This window comes from Acomys russatus, chromosome 13 (assembly GCF_903995435.1).
Source record: "Acomys russatus chromosome 13, mAcoRus1.1, whole genome shotgun sequence".
Lineage (NCBI taxonomy): Eukaryota > Metazoa > Chordata > Mammalia > Rodentia > Muridae > Acomys > Acomys russatus.
The window spans coordinates 51,933,315-51,961,095 of record NC_067149.1 but is presented as its reverse complement, the minus strand read 5'-3'; the positions used below and the strand labels follow the sequence as shown (position 1 = coordinate 51,961,095).

Sequence of the window (27,781 nt, the reverse complement as noted above, 5' to 3'; positions counted from 1 at the left end):
GACAGGCAACAGGTGGAGGATTTACAAAGCTCTGTAGACTAGTGTTTCACACAGGGTTTTGAATAGAAGAGAAGGAAACAGAGGAGGAGCAGAGCTGAAGGTAGAGACGCTTTATAAAGCCAGCAAGGGGTGTCATGATCAGCCTAGCACCTGCAACCAGCCAGCCTCTCCCCCTTGTTTCTGACTAGCAGATTTTCCCAAACCGGCCTAAGGACAGGCCCCCTTTTAGGCCAGGCCAGACCCGTGCCTACGCTGATGACAAGAGTTGCAGTGGCCAAGGACACTAGACATCTTTATTATGAAATGTATGGGCTCAGAAGTGCCTTGATTCAGGGACCCTGGGTCCTTACCCCAGGAAGAAGCAAGCCTGGGGGCTGGCCAGCTGGATTCCCCTTGTCTCCTGAGCCTTTTTACCATACCTGAGCCATGTGCTGTTTATCTGCATGACTACCATTTAATGTTCTGGGCAGCTCTTGTTTGCTTCTTCCCCTAGGATCCAGACCCCTTTCTCATAGCTGTTATGGATCATTTCCTCTAAGGAAGGATACATCACTGAAGATTAAGACAGATCTCATGCCCCTTCACACTGGAACCCCACTGCTGATATATGCTGGACCTGGACACACATGTGGTCCAATGAGCCTTGACTGGCCAAGTGCACTCTCAGACAAGACTCCCAGGCTCCAGCCATTCCTCTCCAGACTGCTAGTTGCAGCTAAGCCCTTGCTTCATCAATGACGTGGTATCTCAGAATATGCAATTTTTACAGCCTACCATTGTCCCCAAGGCAGCTGGAGAGGCAATTACAGCTTTTATCTACTACTTCTGAGTTGACCACCTTCAAGCCATTTAACAAAAATTGTCTTTTGTCATGAATATTATGGCAAGCATGGCCTTCAGATAGCCTGATTGGTCCTCCATCGCGCAGCCTATAGGGAATTCTTGGTCACTTGCTAGGGTTGTTTGTAACCAGCTGTTTGCACCTGGTGAGCAAAGCACACAGTCACAGCTTCCCCGGCTATCAGGAGATCTGGGGCAGGAAGACAGATGGGCACTAAATTCAGTGTGAGACTGGCTGGGCAAGCCCCCTAATCTTGACATACTTGTCATTCCATTAAGTGGCATTATTGATGGCTCTCTGTCCCCACAGGGTCTATGGAAATTCCTGAAGCCACACCTCTGCCTGTGGGTATACCAGGTACCTACACTGTATGGGCATCTCTGTTAGTGTGCATTCTTTGCCATTAGGAAACCTGAAGCCCTGATGTCCTTGTTGCATCTATCATCCATCTATATCCTTTTGGAATAACTTTATGTTTTCCTTATCCACCTCAGTACTTACTGGAAGCCCTTTTAGGTAAGCCACGTTGAAACCAGGGATACATACAAGCACACAGTAGCCTCTATTGTGCCTGGCACTATGCTTAACCTGTAGGTGATCTGTGAAAATGTTTTTTGCAAATGATGGATACAAGAGGAAATGCATTTCACCAACAGTGACATCTGCAGATGTGTGATAAGATCACCAGGAGCAGGCACTGGGTAGGAGAGCTAACAGCTACAGTCCTCAAGGGCCCTGCAGCCTGAGCGGAGCAAAGTAGCACAAACCTGTTCTAAAGTTAGGGCATTTCATGCCAACCAATGGTAGGGTGTGGCAGGCAGCATGGAGGTGTGTGGCTGTCACTGTGACATAACACCTGGCAGAGACCACTTACAACAAGGGAAGGTTTTGATTTTAGTTTCAGAGCTTTTGGTTGGATCAAAGAGCAGTGTCTCACACCATGGTGGCCAGGTAGCCACAAGAATGCCTATGTCAGCTGCCTTTATGTTTTCCCCTCTTCATTCTCCCGATGGCCCCTGGACCTGCGATGCTGCTGCTTATGCTGAGGGTGGATCTTTCCTTTACTTGGTCCCCTCTGGAAACACTCAGAGACACACCTAGCAGTGTGTTTTACTATTCTGCCAGGCACTTCTTAACCTGATCAGGTGACTATCAAGATGGATAGCTACTCAACTGTACATGTATTTCAGTTGTCTCATGGTTGGACTTCTTCCACTAGTGAGATGTGTGCAGAAGTGACAGTGACATTTCTTCTAGGGGACCCCCCTCAAAGCCTCATTTCTTCCCGACATAATGTCCTCTAGGGCCCCCATTAGTCTGGGTCCTTCAGTAACTGCATGAAGCAAAGAGACATCTTCACCCACATTAAACACGCAATGTGAGCAAAAATACATAGACTATCTTAAACAACTAGGATGTAAAGATGAACGTGTTGCCGCCACATAGCTGAGTCTAATTTAACTCCATTCAGAGAAGGTAAGGCAGTATATAATCAATATCCCAGGTACTTTCCTTTCATGCTTTTTCTGAACTATATCCATGTCGATATTCTGCTCCGTCTTCCCACCGTTCTTCCCTAGGTCTGTGTTGGTAATTGCCCCCTTCTCATTCATCGTCAGCTACAGCACAGTCACCCAGATAGGAATGTTCCTGAACACTTTAGGTCCAAAGTATATGGCCCCAGAACATTTTATGCTGTGACACATCTTTCTTACACTCCATCCAGAGGTTGATTTGTGCTGTGGTGGTGGTGGTGGTGATGATGATGACGATGACGACGACGATGATGATGATGTGTGTGTGTGTGTGTGTGTGTGTGTGTTTGGTTTTTTTAAGACAGGGTTTCGCTGTATAGCCCTGGCTGTCCTGGACTTGCTTTGTAGACCAGGCTGGCCTCGAACTCACAGAGATCCGCCTGCCTCTGCCTCCCCAAGTGCTGGGATTAAAGGCGTGCACCATCATTTGTGGCTCCATGCACTGTTTTGACTTATTGTTTATTGTTCCCTTGTTCTTGATAGGCATAAAGACATCAGGAATGTACAGGGGACTTGTCAGCTGTCATGCTGTAAGTACTGTGCCTGGCACACAGCCGAGGCTGCACAGATAGCTGATGGATGAATGGAGGAGAGAAAGATTCAGAAGAGAAGAAAAATCACAGAGTGCTGAGTTTCCAGGCAAGGGTTTGGAAGGAGGTGGTGTTTTCAGGCCGGGCACAAGGGAGGGAACACACAGGGTAGCCTGAGGTGACCATGAGTTGACAGATAAGCTGAAGTAGAGGAATACAAAGAGAAGAAGGTGGCTGAGAACCTCAAACATCGGTCCATGTGTTACCTAGGGGCCAAGGGCAGCTCTCAAGAAGAAGGACCAGAAATGATGCTTCAAATTCAGGGTCTGAGACAAAAGTGACCAGGAAGGCACTGATAAGCTGCAGATCGATAGAGGTGAAAGGCAAGGTAGAATCATGAGATGGTGAGAACAGTACAGCGGGGTGATGATCTAGGGATAGAAGTGGAACAATAGATTGGTACTGCATGGTCTGTGACAGGAGGGAGAAGGAGCCAAGTCTGAACTGCAGAGGCTTTGTCTGCTGGAGTCTTGGTTCAGTGATCTCCACTGCGCAGCACCACCTCCCTCTCTGAGCCTTCTGAGAACATCCAGCCTAAGATAGTGAAGGAAAACAACCAGGCCACTATCCGCATGAACTCATTGCTGGGTGGAGACCCAGCACGCCATGGCATGGCAGACAGTCAAAAGCTTAGACCAAAACAGCAAAGGCGTTTACATCTTCAGGGTAGAACCTGAGTTTGAACCTTAGTTGAATAAAAATACACTTCCCTGTTGGCCATACAGTGCTTATGAAGATGGGATGGGCTAAAAAGTAGTGTGTGTGTGTGTGTCTGTCTGTCTGTCTGTCTGTCTCTCTCTCTCTCTCTGTGCATGTGTGTGCATGCGTGTGTGTGTTTGTCTATGTGTGTGTCCATGTGTGTGTGTGTGTGCATGTGTGTGTCAACAGATTAAGCATATTGCTCTCTTTATGGGACACTGGACAGTGTCTTAGCAAGCAGGAGGAGGCTGAGATTTCTGGGTAAGGAAGAAAGTTAGAAACAACAGGTAAGGCTCATGGAAATGTGGGTATGTACAATCTTGTGTGTGTGTGTGTGTGCGCGCGCGTGTGTGTGTGGGTGCGTGTGTGTGTGTGTGTGTGTGTGTGTGTGTGATCTTCAACCGAGCCACACCCACAGCTCTCTGGTTCATTTTGTTCATAACCTCAAACAACAATTTATGTCCAGCCTTGCACTGGAAGTGCACTGGAAGTATTCACTAAATATTTATTAACAAGTCTTTTAAAATTATGGTTACTGTCCACTTTCTCTTCTTTTTTATACAAGAAAAATAAGATACCTGTAGGACCAGGAAGCAGTTTCTAAACTGTCATTGGCTTCCTAATTCCCTCAGCTCCCCTTCCTGCCCACACACTCAATAACCTTTACAGGAGCAACTGCCTCCTGCCTCTATTCTTTGACACCCTAGCATGCCAGGATCCTTCCTGGGGCAGTTCTCACATGTAAACCTCTATCATGTCCCTCTTCAAAACTGGACTCTGGTCCTGGGGTTGGGTTTAGTAGAGGGTGAGGCCTTCCTTTCCACTTGTGCTATTTCTTCCATGTGGAGGTGTGTGGTCAACTGTAAGGCCCTACCTTGGCCCTGACATCACACATAGTTCCCTTCTCCGTTAAGATAAGGGGAGTCACTCGATTTGTGGGGCAGTCTGGAAGTCGATCCTGACCTTCTTTGTCTGCCTGCTACCTTCGCCCTTCTGGTGGGAGCAAAGTGCCTACAGCAAGGTATTCTATGTCCCCCCAGGTCCCAACCCTTACAGACTTCCCCTGTGTACTGTGACCTACCATTAAGGGTGCCAATCTGGGAACAACTCACTAGTCTGGGAGCTTTCTGGCTCGCTGATTGAGTTGCCTCCAGCAGGGGAGCAGTTTTCAGTTTCAAAGCTCAGTTTTAAGGCACAGGCAGCTGCTGCCCACCTCTGTCTTGATCTTCCTTCTCATCTGGCTCAGGACTCAGGACTGATGGGCCTGTACCATTCTCTGAGGCCCATAAGAAAGCAACGGATTCCACTATCTATGAAAAGAAGTGAGTGCCCAGCCTGACACAGAAGGTCCTCTGCCAAACGACAAAGACAGATGCCAGCCAATTCTCCAGCCTCCAGTTTCCTGCTCCACCGTGCCCTAGGTCTGCCATGGGCCCTAGTAGAGACACCACGTTAGGGTTCTCTGGCCTCCTGTAAATGTGACATGCCTTCTTTGTCCTGGATACCCAGCTTGGCTCCTCCCCTCTTCTGGCATTTACATCCACCAGAATTCTTGCAAGCAGTCCAAGTGGCCCACGAGCTACATCTCACTGTGCCTTTCTGGTCTCTCCCTTGGCATTTCCTCATCTTGTTTTGTTGCCAGGAACTTCCCCTCGGCTTGTCATTCTTCCTTTTACTCATGCCTGCTGGGTACTAGTTCCACTTCTGTGATGGGACTACCTCCAAGCCTCCCTGGGCACTCCGGACACTGGGCTACTCCACTTAATTTGATCCACAGAACATGGTACAGGATATTACCAGAGACACTGAGTTAAAAGCACCCTCTGATTTTTCTCAAAAAGTCTATGAAGGAATACAAGTAATACCACATGGGTAGATGCTCCAAGGGAGCAGAGAGTGAGCTTCTACACCAGCAGAGACAACAAAGGCGGGGGCCACCATGTGAACCTCACGGTAGAGGCCCTGCTGCAGGGAGGCACCTACAGAGGCACCTCTCGAACGCTCACAACCTCAAAAGAATGCTATGTTGGCTGTCACCCTACCCAGGCAGGGAACTGGACATCATGCCTCACTCCACTTCCCTAGGAAGTTAATGAGAGGCTGGGATGCCCAGTCCCTAGACTAGAGACGGCAACCCCCCAATTCAAAGAGGAAGGGGTGCATCCAGGCCACCCAGATTAAGCAAAACACGGAAGGGTCTCTGTGTTGGCACTCTCCCATCTAATGAGCAGGAATGCCTGAATGTGTCTCAGGCAACAGCAGGTCCCGGCTCAAATGACACGTCTGAATGTGGAGGCCATGACATTTTCCTCACTGGCTTGAAGCTTGGGAAGTCTGATATGCCTCTTTGAAGTCTGCTTAGAGCCTGGGGAATGTGTGGGTTTGAGAGGATAGATAAGACCTTCTTGGGCTCAAGTATCAAGAAGCTTTTCTTCCTTTTAGACATGCTGCTGGGAAAATGAGGAGGGCTCAAGTCTTGTAATTTCTGACAGGAAATGTTGATTCTGCCTCGCTTCTATGTTGGGGCAAAAAAGAAAAAACAAAACAAAACAAAACAATAGACCTCATAGATTAACTAGAGGGGGGGGAGTGAGAACCCTGCCACACAAGGTAACCAATGCAGGTCCTTGGTTTTCTGCGCATGCTCAGTACAGAAAGAGTTGCTGCAGGCTTAAGGGAAGCCCTTCGGCAGGCCCCCGGAAGACGTCATACTTCATCATTCTTACAACTCAAGCGCACAGGCTCCTGCTCCATCCCATCTGTCATTTCGGGTGTATTCCTGTCAAACCCCTTACACACAATGAACTGACCACATTCAAGATGACCCGGGGAAAAGAGGATTTGCGACACAGTACCGATTTTGGTGAGCCACTTGGCCACAGCGCCGTAGATCTCATCCAGGATGAGGATGACCACAAGGTTGATGATGACTGCTGTTGCGGTCACAGTTACTCGGACATTAGAGCGGGTGGCCTTGTTGAGAGACAGAGCAGCCGCAGTTGTGATCCGATATACAATGACCCCAAAGACAATGGAGAATGTCAGGGCGATCTGTTCAGAGGAGACAGGAGAGGGAGTTGATTACTGAGCAGGAAAAACACATCAGCAGTCAACTACTGAGCACCTACTATGTGCTTACATCAGCTCTTACTAAGCACTGTTAACCGAGTGAGCTACAAATGACCTGTAAGGGCACCGAGTTCTACACAGATTTAGCATTCAGAGTATTAATGCATTTTCAAGGCAGAACATCTTCACCTTTTTTTTTTTTATCAGACCCCCACAGTCTAAAACACACAACACAAACAAAGATGAGAATTCTGAACACTATGGAGTGCAAAACACGTCCTGTGCTTTCCTCCGTTCTACCTACTATGGGGAGAAGATGGAACTCCTTTTACACCATAGTAGCAGGTGTGAGACTATTATGTGCTAAATGAAGACAGCTGCTGAGGGGAATGCCGCATGCAGATCTGCTTGGTCAGGGACCAGTGTGGAGGAGGTGAACATCAGGTTGGAGCATCCATGGAAGGAAACAGGGAGCGAGAGATGTTTGAGCTGAGAAGATGGATGAGGTACCACTTGACAGATGGGAGGAGAAGGTTGAGGAGAGAAGAGATTAATCTGAGTGGTGCTTGCACAGGATGAGGCGGTGAGCGACGGCACTGAGTTCTCTTCCAGGGACCTTGGGATGGAAGGCGCAGCTTCTAATTTGGTGTGCAAATCTCTTGCTGAGATTTGTCCCAAACCGATGTTCTAGCCCCTAAGTCTCCAAGGTCCACATTACCTCTTCTAGGACCTAAGAACAAGGGATTCTCCCAGACCCACCCCCAGTGCCAGCCCTTTCCCATGCCCCTCTATTGTTCTCCTCCCCACGCCAGCCAAGAAGAGCTGTTCCCAGGAAGCACCAGGATGCCATGAGCCTAATCCGGGCTCAGCAAGGGGTAGAAGGAGGGAGGCTCCTGTCAGGAGCAGGCTCCATCCTGCCTTGCACCACTGGAGCAACTCTGAATTGGCTTTAGTCAGGGGAAGTCATTTTTCACCCTTGCTGCCAATGAGACTGTTCAGGTACTTGTTGGTGTCTAGGGTAGAAGGCCTAGGGCACTGGCTGTTTGAAATGTGGGGCGAGAAAAGGGCAGGTGCAAGTTTTCCCTGGAATACAAAAGAATGCTGGAGAAGACATTCAGGAAGGGAGGGGGAGCTATGAGGAGCGGTGCAGAGGAGAGTGGAGGGCTGGCTGGGAAAAGAGGTCTGAACAGTACTTTGCAGGCAGTATGAATGATACTCTGGTGGGCTGGGAATGAGTTACAGATGTGTCAGCATATGGACCCATGCAGACCTCTGGGGTGCCAGTGTGCTGAAGCCTGGGGTGCTAGTGAGAGGCCAGGCTGCCTAGCCTGGTATGCTTTATAAATGTTAGCATTTGTCCTGTGGACCATGGTGTAAGAAAGGCAGAGGGTGGAGGTCTTTTATGGTCAAGGGAGAGTGTTTCAATGTGTGCAAGTGTGTGTGTGTGTGTGTGTGTGTGTGTGTGTGTGTGTGTGTGTGTGTTTGCAAGGATATCAGAAGGGAAACATTGCATGGGAGACTCCTCTTTGGATGGGGATGCAGCAATAACACAGCCTACAGGACAAGTGAGGGACACTTGTGGGAAACCTGACTGTGACATCACATGGTTCCAACCAGGTAGATGCTTCACTTCCTTGTCCTCTGGGACTGTCCCTGCCTGTCAGTTAGAGCCTAGAAAATGTGGTGTGAGATTCTCTCCTATCCTCCACCTCAAATCACTTCTCCAGTGATGACTGGTGATGGGAGTGTTGATGAGGTGGCAAAGGCTGGGTGGAGGAGCAAGCCAGTGTGTGTGTGTGTGTGTGTGTGTGTGTGTGTGTGTGTGTGTGTGTGTGTGTGTCAGGATCATGCGGTCATAGGGGAGTGGGGGGAAAGAGATCCTCTCCTGGGATTCTCTGAGGCCAGGCTGCTAAGTGTGAAAGGAGTGAGTATGGTGTGGTCCCTGGCTCTCCCCTGATACATATGTAGGCTGCAACAGCTGGGAGCTTGATTGAGATGCAGGCTCTCAGAAGAGCTCCAGACCATGACTTACAATCCATACAATGAAGGGATTCCTAGTCAAAGACAGAGGCACCGTTCTTTTTGCTTGGTCTTCTTCCAGCAACACCACTGACACCATCATGCTTATTCCTGGCAACCTTACTTTTCTCTGGTCTTGATTTTCTACCCCATGGTAGAAACCAGGTTCTGAACCTCTCCGCTGGGCTTTCCAAAAACATCTCTAGATACACAGAGCTTCCAGTATGCACAGGCTTAGAGAACACTGTAGGTGTGACATTACTGTGTGAGTCAAATGCTGATTTCTGTAGCCCCCTTATCTGGCTGCAAGCCTTGCTCTGAGAATCTCCTGTCTCAATGTTGGATAAACTCTGTTCCCCAGTTGTCCGCTTGTATGCCAATAAAGCAGCTTACAGCCAATCACTGAGCAGGGGAAAGAATAGGGCTGGACTTCCTGCAAGCCAGGGGAGGAGGAGTTAGAAGAGGAAGTAGAGGATTCAGCCACAGGCAGAGGTGCCGGAGAGATGAAGATTCAGCTGGAGCAAAGAAAGAACAAAAAAATCAAGTAACTTGGGGATTTTGGCAAAGATGAAGTCAGAGGATTAAGAACAGACTTAAACTGCCAAAGACTGTTGTGAAGCTCATTTTAAAGCAAATATAAAAGTCTCAGTGATCTTTGTGGTAGCCAGGTAAAGAGAAACACAGTTTTATAAGAGTAACTGCAACAGAACATCAGCCTGACTGACTGTTTTGTAGACAAAGCAGCAGGTATAGGGGAAAAGTCATTTGCTCCTGGGCACAAGGTCTGTGCCATCCCCCATGACTCCTGCATCACAGTGGTTATGAAGGAATGGTAGCATTTAGGGATCATCTACCCACAACCTTTAGTTTTATGCATAAGGAAACAGAGGCCAAAGCAGCAGCGATCTGATTGGTCCAAGGTTTGGAAGATACAAGGCCGTGCGGAAGTAACAATGAATAATGATGACATCATCAACATCCCTTCCCAACTGTATCTTCTCCATGTCACTGTCCGAAGCACACCTTCACTTGAACTAACCCTTACAATACCATCCCTCTGTAAATGAGATTTCGTGGTGATCCATGCCTATACCCTCCCATATGGAACCATGCTCACATACTGATGCTGACATGAGATTTTAGGTCTCTTGCCATGAACTCTAATGCCATTTCCACCATTGTGTTTGAATTGTTGGTTTTAAAGGCATTCCATGATATTTCTGATACGTCATGCTGTAAGGCTATACTGGGACATATCACGATTTGGGTCGATCTCCCACAGCTTGGGGAAAGGTGCCACAGTCTGTGGCTAAGGCTATTCCATAGCAGTGTTCCATAAATGGAACCAGCTTGCTAACAACTTGTGGATTTTTAGCTACAAATGACATATATGGTGCACAAGGACATATTCTCTGAGCCCTCGTGGGTTTGGAGATTTTAATGTGCTATGCTGTGAGTGTGAAATATCCATGTGTTTGAACACTTGGAAGATGGTGAAACATTTAGGAAGATGGGACCTTGCAGGAGGAAGTAAATCATTGGGCTTTGAGGAACACTAGACTAGCTCTACTTCCTGTGTGCTCTCTCTCTGTTCCTGGCTATAGATACAGTGTGGCCAGCAACCACAGACTCCTGCCATCATGCCTGCCCTGCCGTCAAAGACTATATCCCTTCTTAAACTATAAATAAAACAAAACAAAACCAGATAAAAACAAACAAAACTTATTACCTTTGTCCTAGTTAAGTTTAATTATCTATTTAATAGACACTAGAGGAAAACCTTGAGTAAGGATTTGCCTAGATCAGATTGACCTGCCTTTGACAGATAGATATGCCTTTGACAAATTGTTTTTTATTATTAATTAACATAGGGTGACAAAGTCCACTGTGGGGGGCACCATCCCTAAGCAGGTGGTTCTGTGATGGTATATGTTGGAGTGAGCAAAGCAGCACCATTTTTCTATGGTTTTTTCCTTCAAGTTCCTGATGAGTTTCCACCCCAACTGTCATCGAGATGGCCTGTGAGCTGGAAATGTAAGCTAAATAAATATTTTCCTCTGCTGAGTTTCTTCTTGTCAGTGATTTATCTCAGCAAACAGAAAGGAAACTGGAGCACTCTTCCCCCTTTAAGTTGCTCTCTTGTCAGATACTTGGTCAGAGGCATGAGGAAAATATCTAATATACAGTGTAAGCCTCAACATAGAGTTTGAAATTGTGAAAGAGATAAAAAGAAGAGACTTCTTGGCTCCCACACTCTGGATCTTGCAGTCAGAACTGAAGTTTCAAAAATTGCTGTGCACATGTAACAAGGGTGAATTGAGACACTGCTGGTCTGAGCCCCGGGCTTCGGGTCATGGACTCTGGGATGCTCTCATGAAGAGCACTGGAGAGGACAAGAAAAGTCTGAGGATGTTGGAGATGTTTGCTAAGGGAAAAGCTTGGGGCAAAGAATATGGAGGAGGAAGAGTTTTCTAGAAAGTAAGAAGTAAGGAGAACTGCCCAAGGCAGAAGCAACTGCTGTGCATCTGTAGGACCATGCTCATCCTGTGGCACAGAAAGTTACAGCTCTATAACCTCCAAAACAGCTTTGTCACTGTGTTGTAGCTTCCTCTGATAGCCTCCTGGCCAATTTGTTTACTGTTCAGCCCTAAGAAGTGTCTAAAGGCTAGGTGAGCAAGACAGCAGTGAGCAAAATAAAAACTAACCAACCAACCAACCAACCAAGAACTACTCCCCTGGGGAGTTGATCTTGTAATTAAGCAATAAAAAGGTAAAAAAAAAAAAAAAATACATTGTGTCTCAAGCTGCTAATCCTCCAGCCTCAGCCCCTGGAGTAGTGGGATTTGTGAGCTTGCAGCACCATGCTTGACAACTTTCCTCCATTCCACGTGACATGACCAAATTGTCTCTGGTCCACTCTTGGCATGAAAGCAGCACTGAGCACTGCCCCCATCATCTACACTTTTTGAATGACTGCAGCAGCTCCTGGCCTGACTCTGCCTCTCACACTCACCTTCTTTACCAGCATTTCTCACAGCAGCCTAAGCGACCCTCTGGACTGCATGTCAGACCATGAGACTCCTCCACGAACCCTCCTCGAGGGAGTGTCCATCTCAAACAGGGTGCACCCACTCCTTGCTCTATCCCTGACTCTCCATGGTCCTCCAGGCTGTATCTCCCTGCCACAAGCCATCAGTTCTTGTTTGCTGCCTTTCTTCTCACCGGGCATCCTAGCTGCTGGCACCCCCATATCCTCAAGACCTTTTCTCGACTCTTCCCTCTGACTCCAAAATATCAGTGTGGCTGGTTCTTCTGGTTCCTGCTGAAATCTTTTTTTTTTTTTTTTTTTTTTTTGGTTTATCAAGACAAAGCTTCTCTTGGTAGCTTTGCCTGTTGTCCTACACTTGCTTTGTAGACTAGGCTGGCCCTGAACTCACAGTAATCTGCCTGCCTCTGCCTCCCGAGTTCTGGGATTAAATGCATGTGCCACCATGCCCGATTCTCTTGCTAAATTTTTATTTTGTTTTGTTTGTTTTTTGAGACACGGTCTCTCTGTGTAACAAGCCCTGACTGTCCTGGACTCTCTTTGTAGACCAGGCTGGCCTGCCTCTGTGCTGGGATTACAGGCATGCACCCATGCCCAGCTTGCTAAAATTTTTTATTTTTTATTTTTATTTTTTGGTTTTTTTCAAGACAGGGCTTCTCTGTGTAGCCTTGACTGTCCTGGACTCACTTTGTAGACCAGGCTGGCCTTGAACTCACAGCGATTCGCCTGCCTCTGCCTCCCAAATGCTGGGATTAAAGGCATGTGCCACCATGCCCGGCAGCTTGCTAAAATTTTAATGAGACTTCCTTACTTGATTTATCTGTCAAGTAAGAACATTCCACTACACACACACACACACACACACACACACAGAGAGAGAGAGAGAGAGAGAGAGAGAGAGAGAGAGAGAGAGAGAGAGAGAGAGAGAGAGAGAGAGAGAAACAGCTACAGTGAATCCTGCCTGCCTCATATCAAACTCTCACCCAGGCTCTTCCTTCAGTAGTCCTGACAGGTTGCTCAGCTGGATGCCAATCATCCAGTCATTTCCTTCTTTACCTTGGCTATTCTAGAGACATACTGTCTAGGCTTGCCTCTTCTCTGTCACCCATGTTGCTCTGTATCATGTTCAGCTTGTTCACTGTCATGGCTATGCGGTCCTTAGCTGTGTAAATAGACCTCAGTTTATTTATCCATTCTCATGGGGATCGGCATGTGGACTGTTAGCAGTTTGGGACTATTGTATAAACAGCGCTTCACGGGCTTTCTGTGTCCATGTGCTGTGTGTGAACATGTAAGGTTTTCCAGGGCATGCAGCTAGGCATGGAATTTCAGAGCCCTGGGCTTTAAGCCTCTGTTTTACTAAGTAGTCCCAGAACGTTTCTAGAGGCATCTTTAAATAATTTCTTAAATGAACTCCCACCAGCATCGTACAAGTTTCTTTTGATCTAGGTCTTTCTCAACACTTGTCATTGACAGACTTCTTAATGGCAAGTTATCTGCTGAGTGCACATGCTGTTTCGCCATAGTTTAAATTAGAATCTCCGTGAATGCTAATGAGAGAGATGGGTCCTCTTTGGTAGACTTATTGGCCATTGGACTTCCTCCTTGTGAAATGCCTGTGGAGGTAGTGCATTAGACTTTTATTATCTTTTTTCTTCAGTTTGTAATTCTTTATGCATTTTGAGACCGACTTTTGATGAGCTGTAGTTTTTATGAATAAACTCTCCAACTTTGAGCTTGCCACAGTCCTTATATTCCCTTCCTGCTTCCCATAAAACCTCCCCCTAAATGGGGAAAATGTCCTTTCAAGTGGAAGTGGCATTAATGCAGAGGTATCAGCTCCATTGTTCCCGTGACTCCTCTAGATTTTGTCTCAGCATTATTACTATCCTGGCAGCCTCTGAAGGCTTTTGTGAGACCAGAGAATATACTGACCAAGTATTTTTGATTAAATTCAGCAAATGAGTGTTACAATCCTAACCTGCCACTATTAAAGATGAAAGTGAATTTTATTATTTATTCACTTATCACATGCACAGTGTTTTAAAACATCTTTATTTTCAGTCCAGAGTGGTCTTGAACTCAAAATCCTACTGGCTCAGCCTCCCAAGTACCACAAATAGAGGTGTGCACCACCACTCTCCCCTTGTCTATAAATTCCTTTATTATTATTATTTTCCTTCATCCTATGCTTTTTCTGGTCCCTAAGAACAGTAGTAAGCCCACAGTTGCACTCATTAAATACTTCTTGAGTGAAGAATAAACTTTCCAATGACGGTATGCACCTCATGGGAGGCTCTGAAGCATCAAATCAATTAAACTCTCTATCATCGCATGTGAACACACCACAGCTCCCTACACTCTTGGATAACCCTCTATGCTTTAGGCTTGTTTGGCATCAAGAGGAAAATGAATTTAGACCACTTAGCTTTAACAACTCTTCACTTGTCTACAGGGGGAGGTCTTGACTTGATGGTGTCTAAGCTAAGTACATTTATGTTTTGGCCAGGGTCTCACTGCATAGCCCAGGCTGGCCTCAAATTTGAAATCCCCCTGTCTCTGTCTCCAGGATGCTGGCATTACAGGAACATGGCCCCAGGCCTGGCACATTTGAAACTTCTGAGACTACATATTTCCTGTCCCCATTAGCTTTCACGCCAATATTAATAAAGACTAAGCATAAGCCAGGCCAGGATTAATTCTTGCCAGTGGGCTCAGAAAATGATGATTCCTGCAGTTTGAAAAACCAAGTAATCTCCTTTGTTTCTGCAATGCATATGTTGTCCTGCTCAGAAACACTGAGCTGTTAAGCCCACAGTCCTCTTAGCTAGATAGGGCATCCCAGTGAAGAGGGCCTGATGGCAGCGATCTAATGTGGTCCTTTGATGACATTTTCTGAGGTTTTCCAGCTTAAGCTGCTAATCCAAATCAATCGCAGGCCCTTCCTCAGGTTTTCCCAATACCACCAACATCATTCTCAAAATAAATAAACAAATAAATACAATAAAAAAGCTCTCACAATCACAGGGAAGTAAATGGAAAGCAAATGCGGTGTCCACAGACACACTGAAGGCTGTGAGCCCAGTTGGCTCTCTTCTGTGGCTTCCAGACAGTTTTAGCACCTGAGAAAGGCACTCTCAACCCCAAACGGCCACCAATTATGCAGCCACTTCCTCTGTATTACTCCTTCAAGTTTGTGTCCTGGCCAAGAGCACGTCCCACACCCAGGACACTCAACTTTAGCCATATACAGTCAGTGGCCTCCGTATTGGAAAGTTCATGTTCCACCATCCAGTACTGTGGCCTCACCTGTCAGCCCCTTATTTTTCCACAGCATAAAAGCTGAAGAAAAAAAAAACCAAACAAACAAAACAACCACCACCACCACCACAGCAACAAACTCCATAACACACACACTCACAACTGGATCCGCGTGCATACAGTCCCAGGCAGGTGGTCCCTCAAAGAAATTACCATGAACAAGATGGAAGCGAAGTTCATCAAGTATCCTGGGAAGCGGTCTTTCCAATTCAGTTTATCTTCGTCATCCTGAGGTGAAACAGGAGAGTAGAGACAATCAGAAGACACAAAAAACGGATATTTATTCACTCCTATTTTTACGTAAATTTGCATGTCAACCTCTGGTGCTTTGTGGATATTTCTGTAGTAACTGGTGTCTTCTTCCTCTCAGTATCAGCAATAGCCCCCCCCCCCTTAATTTTGATTGACAGCACACACCTGAAATCCCAGGACTCAGGGTGCTAAAGGAGAGTGACAGGAAGGCCAGCTTGGGTACATGGAGAGGCCCTGTCCCGTAGCCCCGAAGCTGTTTAGACTTGAAGCAGCAAATCTGACAAGCACAACAACAACAACAACAACAAAACCTTGAAGATGTCTGAAGCCATGTTTGTGGAGTGCAGAGAAAACAGCAAAGAACAACGTGTTAGGCAGCAGGGAGCCATTCATCACCATGTGCAACAAGTCAGAATCCAAGTCAGCTCCCTTGGCCTCTCCGAACGGATCTGATTTGGCTCCAGCAACAGTGCCATCTAGCCTCTGAAAGCTTGTACTGTATGCTGAGCACCTCCCAGGCCTAAAGCTTCTTCCCAGCATCTTTTGTGTGCCCCTGTCAGGGCCAGGCACAATACAAAGACCGAAAAAAGTCCCTAGGATCACTGTTGGGGGCAAGGGGAGGGGTGTCACAACCCAGAGAAACAGATGACACCCACTCACTCTCAAAGGGTGAAGAATCGCCCATCAGCTTGGGAATGGGGGCTAACTAGGGGGCTAACTAGCTCTGGGGACTGATGAGGAAGGAGAAATTTGCTTTGTGTATCTGGATCCAGTGTAGGGTTGAGCTGACATCTGATGATGCTGGAATCACGCCATGATTGAGGTCATTCAATTCTTAGTGCTTTCACTTACAGATGATGTACATATACTCAGGTGCTCATAATAGCCAGAGAATCCAGTCTCAAACTCCTAGTCTAATGAGCCTTTTGCCACACCATAAGAGCAAACTAAATTCTAGATGGTGACCATTCTGAAGACAAAGAAACACTAAGATTCACTCAAATCCACCCAGCTGGAGTTGAACAGAAAGAGGGAGTCGGGTGTTTGATTCCGCCACACTCCGGCTTCACCAGCACACTACTGCTTCCCTACAGTACCCCAAAAACCTTGTTCTCTAAGATATCGATAAGGAAGCCCAAAGACGGGCTGCTGATGACACAGCTCCAAGCAGAAGAATGGATTCACAGAGGGCCTCTGCCTCCAGCCCTCCTGGCTACACCTAAGAGCTTGATGGACACACCTGGGTCCAGCCCACTCCTCAGACCCAGCCTGAGCACCTTTGATGGAGCAGGATCTGGGTGGATGCTGAGGACACAGAGAGGAGAAAGCTCATGGGGCCCAGAACCAGTATAAAGACCTCTAGGACCTAGAGACAAGGAAGCAGAGGTAAGTCAGACCAGGAAGACGGTTTCCACTATCTTGTACAAAAGGAGACAGCTGAGGAGAATTGAGTTAGATGTCCTCTCAGGAGAAAAGCATTCCTTTTCAACATAGATGCCCTTGGGTTTGTTGGAAGATCAGGGTGATGGTTTATAGTGATGGCGTTTTGTTTGGGAGGCACACATCTGAGCATACACACAGTTCTCACGCCTTCAGACATTATCCAAACACAGGAAGCTGAGAGAAAACTCAAGATTGCACACTGTCCTCCAAACTAGGTCACTAGTAAAAAGTAGTTTTTTTGTTTTGTGTTTTGGTTTTAGACATGGGATCTTGCTGCATAGCCCAGGTTGGCCTTGAATCCATAATCCTCCTGCCTCAGCCTCCTGACTGCAAGGATCACAGACATGTATCACTTACCTGGTAAGAAACAGTTTTTAACCATAGGAGTTTGGCACTAAAGCCAACTAAAGCCTTCCATTTGCTGGTCCATGCCAGATGTGACATTCAAGGTAAAAGGCCATCGACTTGAGTACCTCTGTCTAAAAGCTACATCACCAGTGTACGCAACAGCAGAAAGAGGAATAGAACTGGGTTTTTAAATACTCACTATGTCAGTGACCTTAGTAAATCCCCCACAATTCTTTCTCTCTCTCTCTCTCTCTCTCTCTCTCTCTCTCTCTCTCTCTCTCTCTCTCTCTCTCTCTGTGTGTGTGTGTGTGTGTGTGTGTGTGTGTGTGTGTGTGAGAGAGAGAGAGAGAGAGTGTGTGTGTTTGTGAGGTCCAGAGGACAAGTTCTGGTTCTGTCTGTCTTTTCATTGAAATAGGGTCTCTCACAGGTCTAGAAGTCACCATGTTGCTTAAGCAGACTGGCCAGTAAGCCCCCAAAGACCTGCATATCTCCCTATACCCCCAGCATTGCTATATAAGTGCACCGCCACACCTGTTTTACTCTTGTTTTGTTGTTATTGTTTGTTTTTTTTTTCTAAATAAAACTATGGGTTCTAGTATGGAACTCAGGGCCCCATAGTTCTAGAGCAAGCACTTCACAAGCTGAGTCATCTCCACACCTTACAGGAGTTTCTCTACTGTGAAATATTCATACCCCTTATTTGTAAAATAATTATAGATATCATACCAAATTAGCACACCTTTTAAGGAAAGCCCACCTAAGAGAACTGCAGGCATTCCGGGAGATCTCTTAGGCTCCTCTGTCTGTCTGTCGAGATACCAAAGCCAGTCTCACTGAAGTGGCAGGGGTATCATGTGGATGAATGCATGGGACAGAGCTTTAAGGGCAGTATGGCGCATACAACGGTGAGCTCTAATTAGCTCTGATTACATCAAAAGCAGGTGATGATGGGGCACTTAGCTAACGTCTCCATTGTTCAGACGCCTGCTGTTGTCTGTTCCCACTTCTTTGTCTCTGCTGTCTGTGTTTGTGTCCCTGAACTACTCCTCCCACCTACAGACCTCTGTCCAACAAGTAGGACAGACAACATCCACATAGGACCTCACAGGTCCCCTTCTTACAAACTGGGTATTTAGAAATGAAACCACTTAGAAAGTAATAGGTGAGGATAGTAGACCCCTTGGAGGAAAGGGTCTTTGGCAAAGTGGCAACTGTCTTTGCTTTTAATATTAAAATTCACATGAAATTAAAATATTAAAATTTAATAGTAAGACAAAAACAATAAAATAAAATTCATATAAAATAAAATTTATAGCAAATTTCATCTTTATTAGAGTATGCTTTTGCATATCTTGATGACTCTATGCACTCACGTATCTACAACCAGAACGCAGGTCAAAATAGAAAATGATTTTATCACTTTTTCAACATTTCCCTCCATCGTCTTTGATCTCTGTGCCCAATCCTCAGAACTAGCAAAATCTGTTTAAGGTCCCTCTAGTTTGTGGTCCTTCAGGATGTCACAGAGTATACTGCAGTGTGCTGCTGTTCTTGAGTCTAGTATCTTTGGCTTAGCACAGCTCCTCGAGGCTTCATCCATGCTGTGGCATAGCTCAGTGGTGTGCGCCTTTCACTGAGGGATGGTCCATGCTTTATCATCTGGATGGGCATCAGCCCATTCACCCATTCATTGCCCTGGGGTTGTTCAGATTGCTTCCAGCTTGTAACAGTTAGAAGCCCTACTGGAATTTGTATACCCATTTGGATACAAATAGAAATTTTCATGTTGCTTGGGCAAGTATCAAAGTCATGGACCTGCTTGGTCACACTGTAAGTCTATGTGTGACTTTATAAGAGGCCATCAGACTGCATTCTAAAGTGCCCAGTGCACCTCCATCAATAGCATGTGACAACTCTGTTCTTTCTTTAAATACATTTCCTTTAGAATAGGTGTTTTCTTTCTTCCTTCCTTCCTCCCTCCCTCCCTTCCTCTCTTTCTTTCTTTCTTGTTTCCTTACTTCTTTTCCTCCTTCCTTCCTTCTTTTTTAATTTAAAAAAAGCCTTAAAGACAACACAGAGAATTCTATATATGCTGCTTCAATTTCCCATGTATGTTCAGCATGTTTTTCACTACTCATAAACCGATATCACACAATATTATGAACTAAAAATTCATGCTCCATTTGTATTGCCTTAGTTCAATGCCTGCCTCTTGGCCCAGGGTTGCAGCTAAGGTGCCACATTCTATCTGGCCATTCTGTCCCCTGAGGTGCTTTAGACTGTAAAGGACTCTCCGACCCTGCTTGCTGTTGATGGCTTTGTCAGCTTTGCAGCATGTTGGTCAAATGCTTTGTAGAAGGAATCACACATGATCTTGTTTTAAACTTTGTCTGAGGTTATGTTTAAGGGAAGAAAACAAGAGACTGGGGACCATTTGTAACATGTGTTCCCAAGGGTACAGACAGTCATGTGCCCTGTCACTCATGCTGATAGCCCCAATTTCTTAGGGATTTCCTGGGGTGTGTTGGAGTCCTCTATTAGAAGGCATCCTCCTACATTTCTGCTTTTTAGGTAGTGGTGCCCATCTCCATCTTTAAAGGTTAGAATTATATTTCCATCTTTGAGGAAGCGATATCTACAGGCACTGGGATGGTTTTAGTATACACTTTTAATGTATTGGACGTCCTTAGAGAAGAGCTATAGGAAGATATACCCAACCCCTCTCCAACTCTTAAAATATAATAAAACACAAAGGAATGAAGATGATAATGACAAGCTATCGGAAACCATCATGCTTAACTTAGAATTGGCTTTGGTCTTCAAAGAAAACAGGATGTCAGCCTCTTCCCTTCTCTTCCTTCTAGGATGCCTACAAAGGAGAGAGGCCGGGAGCAGCAACATCTGGGCTCATCTGCCTTCTCACCTGCAGACTATGAACAAGAGAGTCTGGAAGGGGAATGGACTGGCTTTGTTAAAATAACCGTATATTCGGCCTGTATTCCTGAAAGTATTTATTAGGGGACACTATCAAAATGAGGGGAAAGAATCCACTAGATTAAGGAATTCAACACTTGGCTTTCATGCCTGATTAGCTAAGCAACTCTGGGTAATGTTATTGCTCAGTTTCTCTGGACAATATCACCATTTCCTCTACAATGAAGTAAGTGGAAGAATTGTCCTACTGGGCACCAAGGAGTATATGGTGGATGTGGCACTCCTTGGAAGACTGTCAAGTTCTGTGTCAACTCGTGCAGGAGTTGTCTCTCTTTTACTCAGGATGATGGCTGCACATCAGACCGCACTAGTGTGAGGGACTGAGGACACAACAAAAAACCACCTTTTTTTTGTTTTAATCTATAAGAAACCTTGACTGTAGGGGAAACAAATGAGAAAGATGGACACAAATTCTAGCATGGCATACTATAGGCAGAATACCATGGAAATAGAAGAGTGGGTGATTTCTTATTTGTTATTAAACGCTGATATTTTCACAGACAAAAATGATGGAGATATTCCAGAGATAGCATTAGATCAGGTGTTCTTGTTTGCCTTCTATTGCTGTGACAAAACCCCATGACCAAAAGCAGCTTGGGAAGTAAAGGGTCTATTCCGGAGTACGGCCTATGGACCATCATAAAAGGAAGTCAGGGCAGGAACTGAGGCAGAGGCCACAGAGGAATACTGCTTACTGACTTGGTCTCCATGGCTTGCTAGCCTGCTTTCTTGTACACCCCAGGACCACCTGTCCAGCAGTAGCACCACTCGCAGTGGGCTGGGCTCTCTCATATTAATCATTAATCAAAAAAATCCTCACATATTTGCCTATAGGCTAATCTGAGGTAGGCATTTTCTCAATTGAAGTGCTGTCCTCTGGGATGACCTTGGCTTGTGCTAAGTTGAGAAAAAAAATAGCCAGTACCCCATAGTCAGAAACATTGAACTGTCATAGCTTTCATGACCATCAGGTGAGTCAAAATAATAAGAGGTAGGGTGTATAGACAGAATCAGTATCTTAGGAAGAGGAGATAGGCAACTCAAGTATGGGGCATACATAGTGCAGCTTTGGGTACCATGCAGAGAAGCAGAGGTCACAACAGCTACTTGTAGCAGCAGGTCAGTTGTCTGTGATTTAAGGCTGGGCTGGCAAGATTTATGGAGTAGTCAGTTTTTCATTTTCTCTGAGAAGCCTGTGGTACAAAGAAAGAAGTAATGCTGTCCTGGATAGACAGCTCTCTAGGCCTTGGGCCTATAACAGGGTCCCAGTCTTTCTGCTCAGCCCTTTAGAAGGCTGCTGCTGGATGGTCCTTTTGTAATGAAGGATTCCTTCTAGATTTTAAACTCTAAATGATGCTTAGAGGCCTTTACACTGTTATTCTGTTTTTAATACCACACAGAATTTATTCCGATTGTGGTTAGAATTAAAAGCATTCACTTCCATGTGTTGTTAAAAGAAAGGAGCCAAGGTGTCCTCTCTGTCTTTTCTCTTTAAGACATCTCTCTCCTGTCCCTAAAATTCTCTAATTCTAAGCATCCACCATTCAATCATACAAGCCTGACTATGGTTATCAACTGGACTGTCATCATCCTTTCCTGCCTCAACCCTGCCACTCACAAGCAACTCAGACTAAGAAATATTTTGTGTGTGTGTGTGTGTGTGTGTGTGTGTGTGTGTGACTGCCTGTGCAAAGCTCTGCCATCTTTAATATTCCTATTTCCCACTGGCTAGTGTACTGGACCATTGTCTAGTCTGCATAACGGATGCTGCTGCCCAGAATGCCCCAGTTCCAGTAGTACAGGTTACACACCTGTAACCTCAGCATTGGGAAGGGGAGGGGGGGAAGATCAAGAGGTCAAGGTCATCTCTGGCTACATAGTGAGTTGAAGGTCAGCATGAACTAGAGGGACTCTGTCTCCAAAAACTCAACAAACGAACAAAGACAAACAGCAACAGCAACAAAAATCCTCTAGTTCCAACTCATGAGTCCTCCACTCTATGCTTTCATTGGCAAGTCTCAACCACTCTGTTTTCTCCAAATAATCACATGTTTTCTGATTATTTCCTGATCTGTGGAGCATAGATATTTGGCCTCTTGTTTCAACTATACAGAGCCACACATGTGCTTCTGGGCCTCCCCTGCCAACGGCTCTGTGTTGTAGGGGTATGAAATTGGTTCACATGGTGGAAGTAGATAAAAGGAGCCGAGCATCATGGAAGTGGGCTGCCAGCACTGACCGTGTCCACATTACATCCTGGCCACACATCTCAGTTTCCTTTCATACCGTATTGGTCATCTCTAAGCTTCTCCCTGTGTCTAAGCCCGCGTCACCACTCGCCTTTCACTAGCACACATTAAAATCAAGACTGTCATTTAAGAACCTCGCCTTCTCCCTTTATAATCTAAAATTCCAATTGACCTTCCCCTTGACTGCTGTTCTTCCTAATATATATATATATAGATAGATAGAGAGAGAGAGAGAGAGAGAGAGAGAGAGAGAGAGAGAGAGAGAGAGAGAGAGAGAGGGAGGGAGCATGTGGCAGGGTATGCATCATGATGAGTACATGTGGCATTTGCCTATATAGGACCATGTCAGTATCAGGTATTTATTCTTTTCTTTATTGCTTTCCAGCTCATCTTTGAGACAGACTCTCCTCTCTCACAGAACCTTGAGGTCACTGTTTTCTGGCTGCCAGTAGGCTGCTGGGATGTACCTGCCTCTTCTCCCACATCAGTGGGATTACAAGCACCGCTGTGCCCAGCTGTTACATGGCTTCTGGGGTACGAATTCAGGTCCCCGTGGTCTGCACAGCAATCACTTTACTTCCACCTCCCCAGGCCTGAAGCTCACTCTCCTCTCTCTGTCCCTCTGTCTGTCTACCTCTGTCTGTCTGTCTGTCTGTCTGTCTGTCTGTCTCTCTCTCTCTCTCTCTCTCTCTCAGGGTTTTGTTCCTTTTATGTTGAACTTCTGTTCTCTGACATCAGCACACACTCCCTGAATCGTCGGTAGGACTTGTTGTAACAGGTCTGTGGCATTCCCCAACACAGTCTAACTCAATTGCACGAGAATAGAGTGTGAGAATTCCCATTTCCAGAAGGTTTTCACATAAGCCTGGTGCTGGTGTTGCTGGTCAGGGGCCACACAGTGATAACCACTCTTTTAAGCCAGTTCCTTTCTGACAGGTACTGTTGTTCAATCTACAAGCACACTAGACATAAGAGTCCCCACTGAAATCACGTATGATGTGGCTGACCACCATCCACGTGCCTTAGACACACCCCACTCAATCTTGCCATTGACCTTAAAGTTACCACTATGATTCCCATGCTCTAGACAGAACTAGGGGGTCTAGAGCATTAGGGAAACTAGTGTGCAAGCAAAGTTACAGCGCTGGAATGCAGTGTGCTCAAGTCCCGTGTCCTCGTACCTCGTCCTGCCCCTGTCATCTCAAAAGTACATCACCATAGAAAATTAGAAGATGCTACTAAACCCCCAAAGAAGGAAGTTCAAGGAGATTCAGGTGGTCTCGACAGAGATTAAATAAGTTAAGAATTGTAAATCTTCCCGGAAATTCTGTCAGTGGAATAAAGAGGGAAATGTGTACATACAAAATGAAAAAATTTCAGCCTTTAGAAAGAGTTAAATTCTGTTGTTTGTGAAGCGGGCAAGTGGGGAGGACTTTGCGTTAAGTCAAATATGCCTGGTACAGGAAGATAAATGTTACATGATCTCATTTTTATATGAAACCTTAAAAAGAGTTTATTTTCTTACAGCATACAGGAACAGGGGAGGTGGCTCAGTGATTAAAAGCACTTGCTGCTCTCCCAGAGGATCTGGGTTTGATTCTCCACACTCACGTCAGGCGACTCCCAGCCACCTGCAACTGCAGCTCCAGAGGACCCAAGCCTTCCTCCAGCTTCTGCAGACAGACAGACAGACAGACACACACACACACACACACACACACACACACACACACACACACTGAAAATAAGCTCTGAAAAAAAGAAATAAAAGGCACAAGTGTGGAGAAAGAAAGGACGGGAATGAGTTGGTCACTGGGTACCATTTTACAAATGGGGGGAATAAATGTGGAGTCCTATTGCACATAGAGGTGACAACACCTGGCAATAATGTTCAAATTTCAATTTTCAAAAGCTGGAAAAAAAAGGTTTTTTAATGTTCTTACAACAAACCAATAACAGATGTTTAAATTACAGACATGCTGACGACCCTGAAGTGATAGTATGCAGCGGATGCAAATGTTAAGTGTGTCCAAGTGATGTGTCAAGCAAAACTAGTTTCAAGCTGCCATGAAGGTCTTCTGCAGCCTATGTGAAGAAGCTTCCAGTGCATCACAGAACTAAAAACAAGTCTGTGCAAGTAGGTGGTAGATGTATGAGGAAGGAAGCAGGTGGGAGATGCGGGGAGGAAGCCCCTATAGTTCGTTTCCTTAGGAAGCTATGGGGAACTCAGGGTTGAAACCAAGTTTAGCGTCCATGCTCCCCTCGTACTACGTACTCCCAGACAGCATGGCTTTATGGATACTGACCAGTTGAGAAAGCTCAGATCCTTATACTCAGCCCATCTCTCTGCTAACCTACCAAATAATTCGCCCAATTGCCTGATGGACATCCTTAATAGAATTTTCTAAGATAAAATGTTTCTGAGTTAATGAATCATCTTGTCCTATGAATCTTCTTTCCTGTCCTACCTCGGTGAACTGAACCAAGGCTCTCTGAAGATGGTTTGAGCCACACAGTATAAGCACACACCAAAAAGTCCAACTAATATGTCTCCAATCACATTAACAGACATTGACCTGGGAATATCATCCTCACAGTCCCTTTCTGTGCAACAGGATATGGCTGAGGCACTATCAGAATTTTCTGGTGTCCGTGCTGGATAGGAATAAGATCAATAGTTCCTTGTTATGTTTCAAGGGTATCTTGTTTTCCCTGGTTGCCTGACTTAGGGATTCTTGTCATTGTAGTAGGTGGAGCCTTCTGTAAGTCTGGAAGTGACTCACTCAATTTCTCTAGTCATAGACAACACCATGTGGAAGCAGGGATGGGGAGGGTTGGGACTTGTGTGGATTTTCTGAATGAAGTGACATGGCAGTGACTTTGGTAAACCATGTTAGTTAAACTGTATGACCAGCAGAAGCTGGTCCCAGGCAAGAGGCCCCAGTGGGAGAGTAAGATGAGGAGAGGGACTTCAAGAGGGGGTCAGGGGCATAGTCAGGTACTATGACTAAACATAAATATCTGCGTCCAAGAAAGAGTTTGTTCCAATGTTCTCATTAAGGATTTCGAAACTGATTGGGTCCCTCTCCTTAGGTCCTTGTGCCAGATGCTTGTATGCATAACACTGCATTTTTTCACCTGGCTGGTTGAAGGACTAAGTCCATTGGAAAGTTCACTGAAACAAGATGAAACGCTGGGAAGAGAAAGGACAGTGTACAGAAACACAGAATGCTTTTCCTGTTGAGAGTCCTTGAGGCACTGTCACAGAGAAGAATCCAGAAAGGTACATCAGCTCCTAGGCTTTGGGAAGCGGTGAAGGGGGACAGCCTAAGACTATGCAGACCAAGGTCTCAGGGTTAAGGAGTTTTATATGGTGTGAATGAGTGACTCTGCATGTGTGGGACACCTTGTTGGAATTACTAATTCAGCCAGCCACCACTGTCAGTTCCACCACTCACAGGATGTCCATTTCAGAGGACAGAGAAGGATTTAGGTTGCTTTCCCTGAGACAAGGAAAGTCACAAATGTTGAGAGTTAAATCTGGGAACTCTTGACCTGTGGATTCAGTCCACTTCCTCTCTCTACAAAGAGAGAAGCAAAGAAGAAAGTGGTGGTGATACTCAGCATGGGGGCCAGTAATGTCAAATGGGGCCATAATGTTTATTTGAGGAAAAAGTATTTGTTCTCTTTATCCCCTTTTTCTCACTCTCTCTTCTTTTCCTTTGGTAAAGCTGGGACTCCTATCAGCCTGGTTGGTGAGACCATGGCAGCCCAGGTACACTATGATGAAATCTAGTCCACAGTCTTCTATCTGGATTCAATTCCTGGCTCATATACTTATTGACTGAGAGACTTTACGCATATGAAAAACCTGTTGAAAATAGTTGTCAATAATACAAGATACTGTGAATTCAAAATGAGCTAATGCATGGAATTAGAGCTATCTGTGTCTGGCACATAGAATTCAAACCTGTCATTTTAGAACTTTATTTTCCAACCACCCTTCCCCCATGTCTTCTCTTCTCATCTCCCTGTTTTTCTATTTCTACCCTTTCCCCCCTCTTGCTCTCCCTTGCCTTCCCCCTTCACCCACTTGGGATGCAGATCTTACTAGGCAACGAGTCCTTGCCATTGTAACAAGGAAACCCAAGAACACTGTGGCCTTACTTCTTACAGCACAGATTAAGGGCTTGTCCCTCTAGTTCCAAAGCCATACAATCATCCTGTGTGACATCATTTCATCACCTGAACTTGATCCCTTCAGTCAAAGGCCAGAATTCCTCCTTAGGGGTCAATGCCAGTCTTGCCCTTAACCTTTATAGGTCCCTCCCAAACTGAACCCAATAGGCTTCCAGAGGCAGAAGCTTTTCTGGACTGGGTCTCGGTTTCTTAGGGGAGTCTTTGGCAAAGGGACTGGAGGTAGTCACGTGGCACAGCACCTAAGTCCACAGGCATGCCTAAAGCCCAGGACAAAACACAGTGTAATTTGTGGCTAAAGTGGAAAACATTATCTGTTCCTCTCACGGCTCAGTTTTCCCAGAGGACACAGAAAACCGCTCTCTGAGGTCCTGCTCATTTCTACTGGCTCCCCAGAAAGCTTGCTGTTTCACTATCTGTCTCTCAAGCTGGCTGCCTGTTCCCTCTGGGGTCCAGCATTACGATGAGCTCCTCTCTCTCCATTCCCTTCATGCCCGCTGGGTACCCTGCCTAGATTCCAATTGGAAACAGCCTCTCCCCTCTCACTCTCTCAAGGGGGGAGATTTTACAAGAGTGGCCACACGAGTCTCAAAGGGGCCCAAGTAATGTGAGGGCAGCAGACAGGAAAGTATTTGTCCTTCTCCAAGCTTTGTCCATAAAAGGAAGAAGTGGGCCAAAGCTATTAGTAACAACTTTCTTTCTTAATACAGTATCTACAAGACTTTGATATACAACTTTATCTATGACCGCACACAAGCACCAGGAACGTGGGATACGTCTGAAGTCTATGCTGAGAACAGCAAGGGTCAGTGTGCTCTGAGCTCAGATGAGTGCAAGCTCCTACCCGACACAGTTGTGAGCCATTCCTGCTGCCATGCAGGTCTTGCCATAATGGACTGGACATTTGGTCCCAGCTGGCAGCATTGTTTTGGGACATTGTGGAAGTGGGGCCTAGCTAGAGGAAGTGGGGCACTGCAAGGAAAAAAGAGTAGGCCTTGAATCTTATAGCTCAGCCTTCCTACCCTTGCTCTGTTTTCTTATCTTCTCAGATCTGAGCAAGTTCCATCCCTCACAGCCATAAACTTCTCTTGTTGCTAGGACTTGTCTGCCATGATGGACTGTGTACATTCAAACCCTGAGCCAAAAAGTGCTTCCTCCTTCAAATGACCTTTTTAAAG

The 27,781-nt window shown here is 45.8% G+C and overlaps 1 protein-coding gene across 1 annotated transcript in view; it reads right to left on the bottom strand.

Moving 5' to 3' along the window:
- The window catches only part of LOC127197686 (anoctamin-2-like), a 69,883-nt gene that overhangs the window by 15,850 nt on the left and 26,252 nt on the right, over positions 1 to 27,781 (bottom strand). Inside the window, exons 2-3 of the mRNA XM_051155657.1 lie at positions 15,274 to 15,348; positions 6,521 to 6,716 (exon numbers count right to left, since the gene is read on the bottom strand). Coding sequence (XP_051011614.1) covers positions 6,521 to 6,716; positions 15,274 to 15,348 — 271 coding nt within the window. The remainder of the gene's footprint in view (positions 1 to 6,520; positions 6,717 to 15,273; positions 15,349 to 27,781) is intronic.